Here is a 15331-nt window from a genome sequence, read left to right on the forward strand (position 1 = left end):
CACTTCTGCTAAAGAGTAATAACTACTGTTCCTGACTGACAGTCCTGAGTTTTACATGTGGTACTGAACAGTCCTAATTGAAGAGAACAAAATATTGAAGTATTCTGACAGCAATTAGTGATAAATTAGTTTGCAAAAGGACAAGTAGAAAGGAAATGGTGGTGGGATAATTTTGTTAGTACAGGATGGAAGAAGTATGATTGCAAGAAATAATCTTTGAACAGAAGATACAGGATATATATACAATGGAGATTAAAAAAAAACAATGAGGGGAAGATGACACAAGTGGTAATAGTCCATAGGCCCCTAATATTAGCAATGTGGTAGGAGTAGGAAATTAATTAAGAAATATTGAGGACATGTAAAAAGGCAGTACATTTAAGATGGAGGACTGCAATCTTCATGCTGAACGGGGAAGACAAATTGTCAGAGGTAGCCACGAAGAAAAAATCAAAGTCTGTTGTCTAGTCTGTCTCCTAGAACAATATCTTGTGATTCAACCAGGGGTCAGGCTACTGTAGATCTGGTAATGAGGCAAGTTTAATAAATAAACGATCATAAAGTAAATGATCCTCTAGGAAATAGCGACCATAACATGGTAGGATTTAGTATTCAGTTTGTGTATGAGAAATCGGAGTCAGAAATAATCATGCTAAACTTAATAGTAATACTTAAGTAATACTTAATTTCAGAGATATAAGGGTGGACTTGGCTGAAGTGGGCTCAGAAAGGAGTTTACAGCAAAGGCAACTGAGGTACAATGAGCAACATTGAAGAAAGTATTTCATAATTCACAACAAAGACATATCCAAATGAGAAAGGATGATTCTGGAAAGGGGATAAGCCAAGCATATTTAGCCAGGAAGTTAAGGATTGTATCAAATCAAAGGCAAAACATACAATACAGCAAAGATTAATGGTAAACCGTAGGATTGGGAAAGTTTTTAAAAAACAAAATAACAATAAAGAGGTAGAAAATAAACCTCATGAGTAAACTTCAAGTAATATCAAAACAAGAAAAAGAATTTCTTTAAATAAATCAAAAGGAAGAGAAAAGTCAAAGTGAACACAGGCCCCTTAGAGAATGAGGCTGAGGATATAATAATGGGGAACTAGGCAAATGGTAGAGCAGTTGGATAAATACTTTGTCTCTGTCTTCACAGTAGAAAATACAAATAGCATTCTAAAAAAAACCAAACAAAAGGTAAAATAGGGACAGGAAATAAATACAATAGCTATTAGGAGAGAAAATGTATTAGGGAACTAACAGGGCTAAAAAGTGACATGTCTTCTGGGCCTGATAGGATACACTTTAATATATTAATGGAAGTAGCTACAGAGATAGCAGATGCACTAATAGTAATCTGCAAGTTTCCTTAGACTCTGTAAAAGTTCTGGAGGACTGGAAAACTGCCAACGTAACACCCTTATTCAAAAAGGAAAGGAGGTAATAAACAGGTACTATTGGCCAGTTTCCTTCACATCTGTTATTGAGAAAAATTTTAAGAGTCTCTTACAAAGAATGTGAGCAAAGCATTTCGACGTGCAGGGTCATCACAGCTTCTGAAAGGGAAAATGCCTGACAAATTGACTAGAACATTTTGAAATGGGAACAAACATCATAGATGAAGGGGAACCAGTAGATGCAATATAATTGTATTTCCAGAATGTGTTTGATAAAGAACCACACAGGCAACTACTTAAAAAGATAAGTGCCTATGGTGTTGGAGGAAGTATATCTGCATGGATACATCGGCTAACTAACAGAATCAGAGCATTGGAGGAAGTGGGGCAAACTCAGGATGACAAACTGTAAATGGTGCAGTGCCAAAGAGATCAGCACTGGGCCACAACTATATACAATAGATCTTAACGACTTAGATGAGACAAGTGAATGTACTATTGCCAAGTCTGTGAATGACAAAAACAGGCAGGAAGGTAAATGATGCAGAGGGATACAGACAGGTTGAGCGAGTGAGTAAAAATTTAGCAAATGTAATGTGGAAAAATGTGAGGTCATGAACCTTGGCAAGAAGAAGAGGAGCCTAATATTATTTAAATGGAGCAGAAAGCTAACATACACGTTCAGCAGGTAATAGGGAAAGCAAATGGACTGTTGGTTTTCATTTCAAAGGAAATGGGGTACAAAAGTAAAGAAGTTCTGCTAAAACTATATAAGGCATTATTTAGATCACACCTACAATACTGTAAATGTTTTTGCCCACCTTAACTAAGAAAAGATATGGCTACATTGAAGACAATCCAGAGAAGGTTTACTACGTTTATCACGGGTATGAAGAAATTTTCTTACAAGGAGAGATTGAGTAGGTTTGGTCTACATCCAAAGGAACTTATAAGAATGAAACACAGAAGATTCTTGGGGATTTGACAGGAGAGATGTGGAGTGGTTGTTTCTCTTGAGGAAAAGTCCAGGAACGAAGGGCATTATTTTACAGTAAAGACCCAGAGATGAAAAGGAGTTTCTTCTCTTAGCCAGTAGTGAATCTGTGGAATTCTTTACCCAAAGCTGTGTGATAATATGTTCAAGGCTGAGATTAACGTATTTTTAATCAGTAAGAGAATCAAGGGTTTTGAGGGAAAGGCAGGAAAGTGTAATTGAGGATTATTAACATTAGCCATGACCTCATCAAAGGCCACAGCAAATTTGATGGACTGAATGGCCAGGTCACCTTCCACTTCTTACGGTCTTCGATAGCATATTACTAAAAACATGTTACTGAGATAACAGGCAGTCAATGTGTTTGCACAGATCCTCCTGGGATCAGAAATTGAATCCAGTTCAGTGTGGGGCCACAAAACATACACTGGTCGAAAAGGTCCAGTCATCCTAGGCAAGTATGGGTTCAGGTCAGTTTCTATTTGTGTGGGCTCAAGGAACTAACAACATGGACGGTTAGTTTGGAAAATGATAAAATACTAGCTCAGTACCAGCTGAAGAATTGCATTCAATGCTATGACAGTATACTTTAAGAAGGCTACTAAGGTCAGTTCAGAGACGATTTACTTGAATGAGAAAAGGACAAGCAAATTTCCTAAAAAATGGGAGATGAGAATATGCATATCTGAGCTGAAAACAGTTTCATAATAATAACTTTCAAACTAGAAGTGATAGGTGTCTTCAGAGCCCAGTGACTGAGACTCATTGTATAGGTTTCACAAACAGCATGATGAACCAGGTGTTTTGTAAAGATTCTATGTCATGCTGCCATTTAGTTTGTTGGAACAATTGGGTTACAACTGAAACATTGACTTCTCCACCTCCCTGATGCTGCCTCTGGCTTGCTGTGTTCTCCCAGCCTCTTGATTATCTACCTTGAATTCCAGTATCTGCAGTCTTTTTGTCTCAGAACAACTGTCACAGCAACTGCATACAATTCTATGCCAATAACCACAAAGCCATGAACAAAAATGGAAAATTCGATGCTTGTGGGGAAAAGGGAAAGAGAATCCTATTACTTTTCTATAGCTTACATCTCAAGCAATGCAACTTTGTATATTTCTATTGGGAATGGAGGGAGAAGAAAAATTTGACTGGAAGATATTTTGGAATTTTATTTGGAATAAATTTTAATGTTTCACTATGATGTGATTGAGATCTAAAGCTGCGAGATCCAAAATGTTATTCCCTGGCCCAGACGTTTAGAAGATTTACAATTTCAATCAAATTTCACACATTATTCACAAACATTAACTAGCAACAACAAAAATGTCTGTTCCAGATCCACAAACACTGTCCAAATCAATTGTGGATACAAACATCAATGAAAGTTCTTTCCAGCCTCGTAACGACATGTGCCAGGTATATGTCTGCCTATACCTGAGGGTTTGGCTGTTGTAGAATACTTTCCTATAGTTGATAAATGGAATAACTTTGCATATTGCAGCATAATCTTAGAAACAATCAGCAGGTAACAGGGAAAGCAAAGCAACGTCGACTTTTATTCCAGAGGAAATGGAGTACAAAAAAAAAGAAGCCTTGCTAAAACTACATAAGGCACGAGTTAGACAACACCTAGAATACTGTAAATGCTCCCCCCCAATCTAAGAGCGGCACAGTGGCTCAGTGGTTAGCACTGCTGCTTCACATCACCAGGGACACAGATACAATTCCTGCCTCGGGCGACTGTGTGTGGAGTTTGCACATTCTCCCCAAGTTTGCGTGGGTTTCCTCCAAGTGCTCCGGTTTCCACCCATAATCCAAAGATCTGCAGGTTAGGTGAATTGGCCATGCTAAATTGCCCCTAGTGTTAGGTACATTAGGCAGGGGTAAATGTAGGGAAATGGGTCTGGGTGGGTTGCTATTCAAGGGTCGGTGTGGACTTGTTGGGCCGAATGGCCTGTTTCCATATTTAGGAAATCTAATGTACTGGAAGTGTGTGAGAGGTAATGACAGATACTGTTCCCACAAACTAATGCCCATTTAAATAAATGAACAGCAAGGTTTGGGATTATTATAAGATTTCTCATTTATGCTTAGAAGTGAGACTTCACTCAGGATCAGACAGTTGAAAAATTAGTCCTCTTGTCAAATCTAAAAATCTCCATACACAATTTTGACAAAAGTTTATCAGACTGAAATTTTAAATCATTTCTCTCTCTGCAGATGCTGTCAGTCCTGATTAGTATATCCAGCTATTTCTGCTTTTATCTCCATTTACAGTTTCAACTAAAAAAATACAGTACCATATTATGCCACTGGATGACTAGCATGTAGTGCAAATAGTCCAACACGTTACTCTTACAGCCAGAATCTTGCACCGCTGAAGGGGGCAAGGTAGGAGGAGGAAGGGCACTTAAATAAGCAGAATGACTTTGTTCCTGCTCCATCCTCTTTTCCTCTTCCACCTCTCTGCCATCATTAGAATTAAATTTTGGGCAGAAAGGTCTATGGCCAACCTTCCTACTCAACTGACATTTAAAATGCATACGTTGCCAATGGATGGCCTTTGATTGAATAGATGGACATTCAGGTGACGGTTACTGAAAGCCATGCTCCTGCCCTTCATTTCTGCCTTTCCTGCAAATCATTTAACTTGCTCCTGGATTCTAGGATACTGGGAAAAAATTCATTGACATCATGCTCACAAATGGGAAATGCACAAAATAGTTGCTCATACCCCAAAATCACTGGCATGTTATCCACAATTTTGGGATTTGCACTAGCAGCATACACTTGAATTATGACCCTTCAAATCAAAGCTACGCCTGTGAAATGAGGGGTGAAGGAGGGAGAGGGAGAGAAAAGGAAGAATGTCACTCAGCCAGCCACATTTGTACTTTCCTGGACTTTAAGCAGCTGATCCAAATAGGCATTAAGTACTGGGAAGTTCACTACTCATTACAAGGTAGGTAAGTCTATTTCCCATCTGTTGCACATTAAAACTTTGCCTGATCACTACAGCCTGAATCAGTCCTGCACTTATGTAACTTTCACCTTAAAAACCAACAGTTGCAGGGAATCTTAAGAGAAACAGGAACTCTACAATAGAAAATATTTTATTTTGAAGAAGAAATTATAACCAACAATAAATTAATATTCTTTTTTTCCAAAAATTTGCTTGGCTGAAACAAAATTGGGAAGGGATCCTGAATTTTCAGAACAGGTCGTGGCAGATGGTGGGCCTCACTCATTTTAATGTTCAAATAACCTGTGTCTTCATCATCCCTGCATCCAAATCCCAACAGATACACTCAGTAAGGGTTCATTTGTGGAATATTACCTAACTTCTCTTCAGAAAATTTGTAAATGTACTGCTGGAATTGAATTCTGCTGAGAATTATTTATAGGGACCAACTTGAAGATAATGTTTGCAAATTTAAATCTTCAAATCATATTTATATCCAGGTGTTTAAAACTAACTCTATTTAACTTGACAATAATATATCAGCCTAATGACAATGGTATGAAATGTTTCATATGCACACAAAGTTTATCATCTTCCAAATCAGAGCATGGAAATTTCCTCAGCTAAGGATCCCATTTCATTACAGTTGATAGGCTTCTCAGGACTAATCCTTTGCCCTCATTTGCCACCCTCTCTCTACAAATTCCAAAAGGGTTGCCCTTGTCCTCACCTTTCACTCAACTAATCTCAACAGAGTTGGAATACAAAAGCAGTGATGTGCTTCTGAGAATTTATAAAGCTCTAGTTAGGCCTCACTTAGAATACTGTGTCCAATTTTGGGCCCCACACCTCAGGAAGGACAGACTGGCACTGGAGCATGTCCAGCGGAGATTGACATGGATGATCCCTGGAATGGTAGGCTTAACATACAATGATGGCTGAGGATCCTGAGATTGTATTCATTAGAGTTTAGAAGGTTGAGAGGAGATCAAATAGAAACTTACAAGATAATGCATGGCTTAGAAAGGGTGGATACTGGGAAATTGTTTCCGTTAGGCAGGGAGACAAATACCCGTGGGCACAGCCTTAGAATTAGAGAGGGTAAATTTAGAACAGAAATGAGGAGACATTTCTTCAGCCAGAGAGTGGTGGGCCTGTGTAATTCATTGCCGGGACGTTAAATGTCTTCAAGACATAGATTGGGAAATTCTTAATCTCGCAAGGAATTAAGGGATACGGGCCGAGTGCGGCTAAGTGGAGTTGAAATGCCCATCAGCCATGATTAAATGACAGAGTGGGCTCAATGGGCTGAATGGCCTTACTTCCACTACTATGTCTTATGGTCTTAATCACGTTCGATCTATCAGCTGATGCCACCCACTCTCAGCACTGCAAAAAAAAAGCTTCTTCCATGATTGCTCCTTCACTCCTGTGTACTCCAAGATATCTGCACTCTTAAAATTCAAGACACTTGTGCATCCCTAATTTTCATCACTCCATCATTGTTTCTTCAGCTTGCCAAGCTCTACGAATTCCCTCTCTAAAACTTCTCACCTCTCCTCCTCCAGAATTACCTCTCTGGCAAAATATTCAGTCACCTGACTAAATATCTCATGTGACTGTCTAATTTTGTTTCATAATACTCATGTGAAGCACCTTGAATATTTCCTTACTTTCATGATGCAATCTGAATTCAAGCTGTCACATTATGATGTTGGTTTATGCTTCCTGTTACCCCTGCAAACCGACCTCCTCCCCTTGGACTTTCCCAAGCAAACAGCAGACGTTGTAAATGTTATATCGACCCCTGTCGATACTGAAGTTTGGGGCTTCTGAGTGAGATAGCCATTTACATGTACTTTCTCCAATCTGGTACAATGTGATTATAACACTGCCATGCTCAGGGGGTTAAACATAGAGAGTTTTGCCGGGTTCCTCCCTTCTTCTTAAAAGTGTGATCCAAGTTGTCACTTGCCAGTTTAAATTTTCCCCCTCTAGTATCACTTCGATTTCTCTCTTTGTTCTAATTATTTCAATGAAACATCTGAGGAACAGTACTTCATCTTTTCACTGAGCATGTGGGAGTCCTTTGCTTTTTTATAAACTTTAGCAACAATTATGCTACCTTCTATCTTCTGTCTAGCAACAAGTGATGGCAATTTAAGACCAAGTGTATTGGTCTAGAGATGATGGGAGGGAAGGGGCGAGGAGCAGTTGCTGCTTGGTATGGGGAACCTCCACCAAAAATCTGGTTTGCTTTATTCTTCCACTTTTTATTTCAATAGGCTACTTTGCTCCATTTTACTTGTATTTCACAATTCTCATTCTACTTGCTTAACCCTCATTGTTATCTCCCTTTAGCTACTCACACACACCTTAATTGCCTTTTGTTTATTTCATTTGTTACGACTTTCTCTTCTGCAATTATTTCTCTTGCTGTTTACTAGCCCTTATTCTCCACTTTGCAGATCAACACCTTTGCCTGCATGTAAGACTTGTGGTCTATTTCAAAATAGTACCTTTCAGCTTTGAAGTGAGGTTTGCAAAAGGATCCTCACTTTTCCTCTGCACAAATACTGATGCATTGAATTTATTCAGAATTTTCTTTATTCATTTCAGATTTCCAGCATCTGTTGTAGTTGGCATTCTGACCTGGAAATGCCTGATGCTGATACAAAATGTCTGAGGTGGTAACTATGTCCAGAACTAAGCTTTCCCAAACAACAAACCCCAACTGCAATCACCACCACCAGTGTACTGAAGTGTCATCCCCACATCTCTTCCGCAGTACACAGGTCTTGGAATGCGATGGGAATAGACCATTCAGCCTCTTGAACCTGTTTAGTAAGACAGCAGTGGATCTGTACTTCTGAAAACATTTATCTATCCTTGTTCCATTTTTCTTGATTCCCTTTTCACACAAAGACACAAAAATAAAACAGTGCAGTTGTATTTTTAATACTTTCATCATACCTGCTGTAATTGCAAGGGGTGGTGGAGGCAGAGGCACTGGTGAATCAGGATCTCCAGGTCCTTTTGGTTGTGGTGCAGGTATGATCTTCTTGGTGAGTGCAGGCTGTTCAGTGCGAGTGCTCTCCTCCCGTTCTTGCCACTGAGCATAGTTGTGATCTGATGATGGTGGCAACACAGCATTGGGTAGCATTCCACTACTGAAACAGCAAGATACCGAGAATAAGCATTTTAAGCGAATATGCTTCACTGAACTCTAATCATTCAAAGCAAATTCTTCAGTCTGTGAAGTTGCCTGGTTGGATCAGTGTACTTATCTAGGAAATTAGGGAAGCCAGCCACAAGCCAGTGCAAATGGCAGCTAATCATCTTCAGGTTGGAGAACAACACAAAGTCTCAGGGTAGATAACTTAAGATGGGTAGAAACCAAGATAATAGACAATAGGTGCAGGAGTAGGCCATTCTGCCCTTCAAGCCTGCACCACCATTCATTATTATCATGGCTGATCATCCTCAATCAGTATTGTGTTCCTGCCTTATCTCGATAACCCTTGATTCCACAATCCTTGAGAGCTCTATCCAACTCTTTCTTAAATGAATCCAGAGACTGGACCTCCACTGCCCTCTGGGGCAGAGCATTCCACACAGCCACCATTCTCTGGGTGAAGAAGTTTCTCCTCATCTCTGTCCTAAATGGCCTACCCCTTATTTTTAAGCTGTGTCCTCTGGTTCGGCACTCACCCATCAGCGGAAACATGTTTCCTGCCTCCAGAGTGTCCAATCCTTTAATAATTTTATATGTCTAAATCAGATCCCCTCTCAGTCTTCTAAACTCAAGGGTATACAAGCCCAGTCGCTCCAGTCTTTCAGTGTAAGGTAAGCCGCCATTCCAGGAATTGACCTCGTGAACCTACGCTGCACTCCCTCAATAGCCAGAATGTCTTTCCTCAAATTTGGAGACCAGAACTGCACACAATATTCCAGGTGCAGTCCCACCAGGGCCCTGTACAGCTGCAGAAGAACCTCTTTGCTTCTATACTCAATTCCTCTTATTATGAAGGCCAGCATGCTTTTAGCTTTCTTCATTACCTGCTGTACCTGCATGCTTGCCTTCATTGACTAGTGGACAAGAACACCCAGATCTCTCTGTACTGCCCCTTTACCTAATTTGTACAACAATTGCCACAATTTATACAACGATTATTCCATTTCCTCATTTTTCTCTCACTTCAATGCACCCAAAATGTAGACTTGCTTTGTGGTATAGTTCCACTAACACCAACAACCCTCCAGCACATCACGTCAGTGACCAATATTTATGCACAAATCTAAAGTCAGTCTTAACAGTTTGTTCAGGGATAACAACCAAGCCCTGTACTATTCTTTCCAGATGATTGCACACAATTACTTCAAGCAGGAACAGGAAGTTAAGTAAAATACACATTCCCCGACACAGTAAACCAGAGACCCTAACCCCCCCCCCTCTTTTGAGATTAGCTAACTCAGCAGAGACCATGACTCAAGATCATCATGGTATGCATAACTCAACTTTCTTCTGTAGAATCAGTGGAGTATTTCTCATGTTTACACAAATGTCAGCTGAGGGGTCATTCAGTTAGGAAGTAACTAAATCAGACTTGGGACAGAACATGACCGGAGACAGAAATATGGAATTGAAAGATGATGCTGTGGCAAATGTTCTGAAAATAATACAATATTGATTTCTTTTTGTCCAACTTCGCAGAATTGAAAACGAGGTTCCCTCACGCAAAGGTCCAGTCCATGCTCATTCTATCCGATTCATGCATCTAAGTTAGAGGGCAACTAATTCAAAAGTATTTTATGAATTTTGTTTACATAATATAAGTTGATTCACAAAGTGCTTCACGGTTGCTCTTGCAAAGTGTAAACATTCAATGTTTTCAGGAGATAATGGAGAAGGTAAACTGGAAACTCTGTGGGCAGTTGAGAGAACCATAATTTAAGGTTAGTAACATGGAACAGAATTTTATCCATGCAACTGAAGTGGTTTGTGCATTATTTAAAGCTACGTAAAGGGAAGGGGGTTAGCTTCTTGTAACTGTGAAATCTAGTGTGTGTAATTGCTAGTGATCACCTATCTAATTCTGGATAAATCAATCTGTGGAGCAATTAAGGCCTAAGCCACAGTTAAGTACTTACTTCAATGTCTTACAAGGTCCAGGAAGAATACAGGGTACATGATTCAAATGGTAAACTAAAGAACAGGATTTTCAGTTTTGTCACTAGACTTTGTGAATTTTATTGGTAGTAGACAGGTGATGGCCATAGGGTGAGAGAAAACAACAAAATAGCATTGGAGATAATGAAAGAAGACCCTAGCCTGAGAATATTAATTGTTGAAACACAAAGAAAATGCTCAGAAATTAATCTTAACTTGCAATGTGTTTTTCTAGTTACTATTCATTACTAACACTAAGAGGTTTGACATAAAGTATCGATTCAATAATCCAAACCTTCCAAGTCTGAGAAATTCAAAGATATGATGTATGACCAAAGAACTGTGCTGGAAGCCCCAAAAAGTCCTAATTGACTGGGTTGGATTGTCCTGCTTTCTATGTACAGAACCTACCATTGTTAGGTAGATGCCAGTGTTTTAACTGTACTGGAAAAACTTGGCTTGGGGAGCAATAAGTTCTGGAGCATACTGATGTGTTGGGCTCTTCCATCACTGAGGGTGGGGATATTTGTGGACCCTCCTCTTCCAGTGAGTTGATTAATTGTCCACCACAATTCACGACTGGATGTAGCAGGACCACTGAACTTAGATCTAGTCCATTGCTGTGGGATCACTTAACTCTGTTTATCGCTTGCTGCTTATGCTGTTTGGCATGCAAGTAAGTCATGTACGGTAGATTCATCAGGTTGACACCATATTTTCAGGTATACCTGGTGCTGCTCCTCGCACGCCCTCCTGCACCCTCCATTGAACCAGGGTTGATCCTCTGATGGTAATGGTTGAGTGGGGGATATACCAGGCAATGAAATTACAAATTGTGCTGGAGTACAAATCTGCTGCTGTTGATGGCCCACAGAGCCTCCTGGATTCTCAGTCTGCTAGCTCTGTTTGAAATCTGTCCTGTTTAGCATGGTACTGCACAACACAATGGAGGTTATTCTTAAAGCGAAGGTGAGACTTTGTCTTCATAAGGACTGTGCGGTGGTCACTCTTAGCAATTCGGTCATGAACAGATGCATCTGCAGCTGGCAGATTAGTAACGATGAGGTAGGGTACATTTTTACCTCTTGGTGGTTCCCTCATCACCTGCTGCAGACCCAGTCTAGCAGCTATATCCTTTAGGACCCGACCAGCTCAATCAGTAGTACTGCGACCAAGACACTCTTGGTGATGGACATTGAAATCCCCCACCCAGAGTACATATTGTGCCCTTATCATCCTCAGTGCTTCTGATTATGTCAGGCTGTTGCTTGACTAATCTGGAAGGCAGCTTTCCCAATTTTGGCACTAGCCCCCAGAGGAGGCTAGTAAGGAAGGCATGGTCGACAAGGCTATTTCTCCCGCTGTCTTTTCTGGTGGCTACGTCGATGCCAGGTGATCCCTCCAGTTTCATTTCTTAAAGCCTTTGTAACGATTGGAACAACTGAATGGCCTGCTAGGCCATTTCATACAGCAATTGAGAGTCAACTACATTTCTGTGGGTCTGGAGTCACATGTAGGCCAGACCAAGAGAGGATGGCAGGTTTCCTTCCCAAGGACATTAGTGAACCAGATGGATTTTTCTGACAATTGACAATGGTCATCAGTAGATTCTTAATTTTAGATTTTTTAAAAATTGAATTCAAATACCACCTTACCCAACCTGCCCACTCTCCCATGACCTCCGACACCCTTCCCACTTCCCTGTTCCCTCTTCTACCCTGCCCACTTCTACTACCCCAATCACTAACATAACAAGAGCTGTTTAAATGTTCCAAAGCTTTTCAGCGTGCTAGTGAATGAGTACTTAACACAACACAGCATGTAATATCATAAAGTGGTGATATAACCCCACTTCCTGCCATCCCCTGACAATCCAGTACTATGGAGGATCCCAATTTCAGGTATGCTCCACATTTCTGAAGCAACTGGGATCTGAGGACGCAGCCAGAAATGGGGAACTCTGTCAGGGCAGAAATATGTAAGAGTGAAGCAACAATCTGACAGTGACTGCCACATTCAAAAAAATTGAGACAAATTGTGAAAATGTAGGGATAACCAAAGGCAAACGATATATTACTATTATGTACTTTTAAAAAAATTAGGTTTTTGAAAAATATATTTCCAAACACTAAACAGGGAATGAAGATAATCTAACAAATTCAACATTCAGAGAAACAGCAGAAAGGGTTACTCCCCTAAAACTGTGCAAAGGTAAATAATAACAATTTTCAATACAATAATGAAAGTGTTTAAAGTTTTATCGCAATTTTAATTCTCACCAATGTCTGAATTAGACTCAAATCAACATTCATGACATCAATTCAAATTGAAAACTGCCCACATCCAACTGAGATGCTAATCTCCATTTCTGTACCATATTGGGATTCAGAAATGCATTCGTGTCTGAAGGAAATTCCAATCTCCATTTAAGTTCCTGAACCTGATAGAGGATTCAGGTCAGTTCTCAAACCATCCAATTTTCATCGCAATTTTCAACTCTGTCCATGTTAAGATGCAGGCATGCATTCTTGCCCTAACCCAACTATATAATTCATATGTATCAGGCTAATATCAGTCTGTAATTTCATGAATTATACTGCACAGAAACCGGCCATTCAACCTAACAGATGCGTGCTGAATTTTACACAACATATGGGCCTCCTTTCATACTATCGACATTATTTTAACCTTTCAGCGCATGGTGCATTTGTTTAGATCCAAGATGTTGATCCATGAAGATTCTGTTAAGTTTACATTCCAATGTTTCCAAAGCAGATTTATATACAGAGGAACCTCAATTATCTGGTATTCGATTATCCAAATATCGGATTATCTGGAAAAATCACAATGTTCTGTTGCTCGGCTAAACTATGTTATCCAGCATTCAATTATCCAGAATTCGATTAACCGAACAAAATGCTCCCTGCCCGTGTCCTTTATCCACTCTTCTTGAGATCTGTATTTTTGCCTTAAGTGAGAATCTAATGTCTTTCAACATTTTCAACTGAGATTCTAAATGTACAGTTCTAACATTCAGTCTCTAAATACACAATTAAAATTTCTAAAGCTTTTCCTTCTGAGTTATACTTGTAGTTTCAAACTTCTTTGTAAAACCAATTCAATATTTTTACATTACTCACTTTGGGGTAACCTTGTTGGGCTCCCAGAATTTGGATTCCTTCACACGAAACCATGGGAAGAATCGCTCCATTTGCTATAGAAGAAATCAAAGTACTTAAGACAGAAGGTTGTCCAGAAATCGAACAATGGCAAATTGTCAAAACTATGTGAAAATACATTATCCTCCTAACTGTCATTCTATCCTATTTTCCTCCCTCCTATGGACTTGAGACTTCACCATGCCATGCAATCAAATGAAGCATGCAAATAGCCTGCTCCCAGAAACCAAATAAAAACACTAGATCAGAAACAAAACATTTCAAAGCTTAAAAAGAAAATGTTGAAGGACAATTAGATCTAAACAATTTGGAAGAAAAACTGAACTGTTGGAGCCAAGAAAGTTAAGATCAAGATGAATTATCCAACTGCTTAGCAACAGAAAGAATGATTTAGTTGCTGTAATTTGTCTCCGACAGTTGTAACGGATTGCCAAGAATCAGGATTTTCACAGATTACTTGCATCTTACAATTTTAATATGCCAACATTAACCTACTCTTGATATCAAGACAGGAGATAGTGCAAACTGCAGATAAAGCTAAAAGTCACACAACACCATGTTATAGTCCAACACAGGTTTAATTAGAAGCACTAGCTTTCGGAGAGCTACTCCTTCATCAGGTGGTTGTGGAGTGTAAGATTGTAAGACACAGAATTTATAGCAAAAGATTAGTGTGATGGAACTTAAATTATACATTGAAAAAGACCTGAATTGTTTGTTAAGTCTCTCATCTGTTAGAATGACCACTTTGGTTTCAGTTCTTTCATATGTAAATCACAAAACTTTTTTTTAAAAATTACATTCTCAAGTGAACTTTAACAATTGGTGCCTGTCAGCCCAGGTAATGTACTGAACCTGTGAGCTCCCCCGTCTGATACTGTCTGTGCCACAATGTTTAGACTGATTCTAATCTAAAGGAATGAATTTACAGAATCTTACATGGATTTATGCAGTTTTTGAGTGAAGTAAAATGTAACTCTACAAGTAAAAATTCACCCCACAAACTTAAATGTGTATGTGTGCATGTGGATGCGTGTGGGGTGGGAATGAGTGTCTATGAGAGAGTGGATGTATGCGTGAAAGTGAGAGTATAAATGGGTGTAGGTCTGTGAGAGGGTGCACCCTCTCACCGTCTCATTTATACAAACAATCCGGGTCTTTTTCAATATATAATTTAGTTACATCACACTGTAAACTTTTGCTATAAATTCTGTGTCTTACAATCTTACACTCCACAACCACCTGATGAAAGAGCAGCGCTCCAAAGCTAGTGCTTCCAATTAAACCTCTTAAACTATAACCTGGTGTTATGTGATTTTTAACTTCGTACATCCCAATCCAACACCGGCATCTCCAAATGCAGATAAAGCAACTTACTCGTATAAAGAATGCCTTGACCATGCTATTGGCCTTTTTGTTTTCAGGTTGCCCTCCATCGCAATTCATTGCTGTTTGGATGATCTTCACAATGTCATCGCTGAACTCCAGCTGAGCACACAACAGTGGATAATCAGCATTTGCCAACAGATAGAATACTTTAATTACATACAGAGGGGAGAATGACTCATGCGGTAGGGATTTCATGATGCTGCACTTTCAGGATGCCCAAGTTTTTT

The 15331-nt window shown here is 39.5% G+C and overlaps 1 protein-coding gene across 4 annotated transcripts in view; it reads right to left on the bottom strand.

Annotated features, from left to right (window-relative positions):
- The window catches only part of kmt2a (lysine (K)-specific methyltransferase 2A), a 146158-nt gene that overhangs the window by 46915 nt on the left and 83912 nt on the right, over positions 1 to 15331 (bottom strand). For all 4 annotated transcript variants that reach the window (XM_072593403.1, XM_072593402.1, XM_072593401.1 and 1 more), the window contains exons 17-19: positions 15093 to 15203; positions 13677 to 13750; positions 8340 to 8536 (exon numbers count right to left, since the gene is read on the bottom strand). In XM_072593403.1, coding sequence (XP_072449504.1) covers positions 8340 to 8536; positions 13677 to 13750; positions 15093 to 15203 — 382 coding nt within the window. The remainder of the gene's footprint in view (positions 1 to 8339; positions 8537 to 13676; positions 13751 to 15092; positions 15204 to 15331) is intronic.

The sequence above is a fragment of the Chiloscyllium punctatum genome, chromosome 23 (genome assembly GCF_047496795.1).
Source record: "Chiloscyllium punctatum isolate Juve2018m chromosome 23, sChiPun1.3, whole genome shotgun sequence".
Lineage (NCBI taxonomy): Eukaryota > Metazoa > Chordata > Chondrichthyes > Orectolobiformes > Hemiscylliidae > Chiloscyllium > Chiloscyllium punctatum.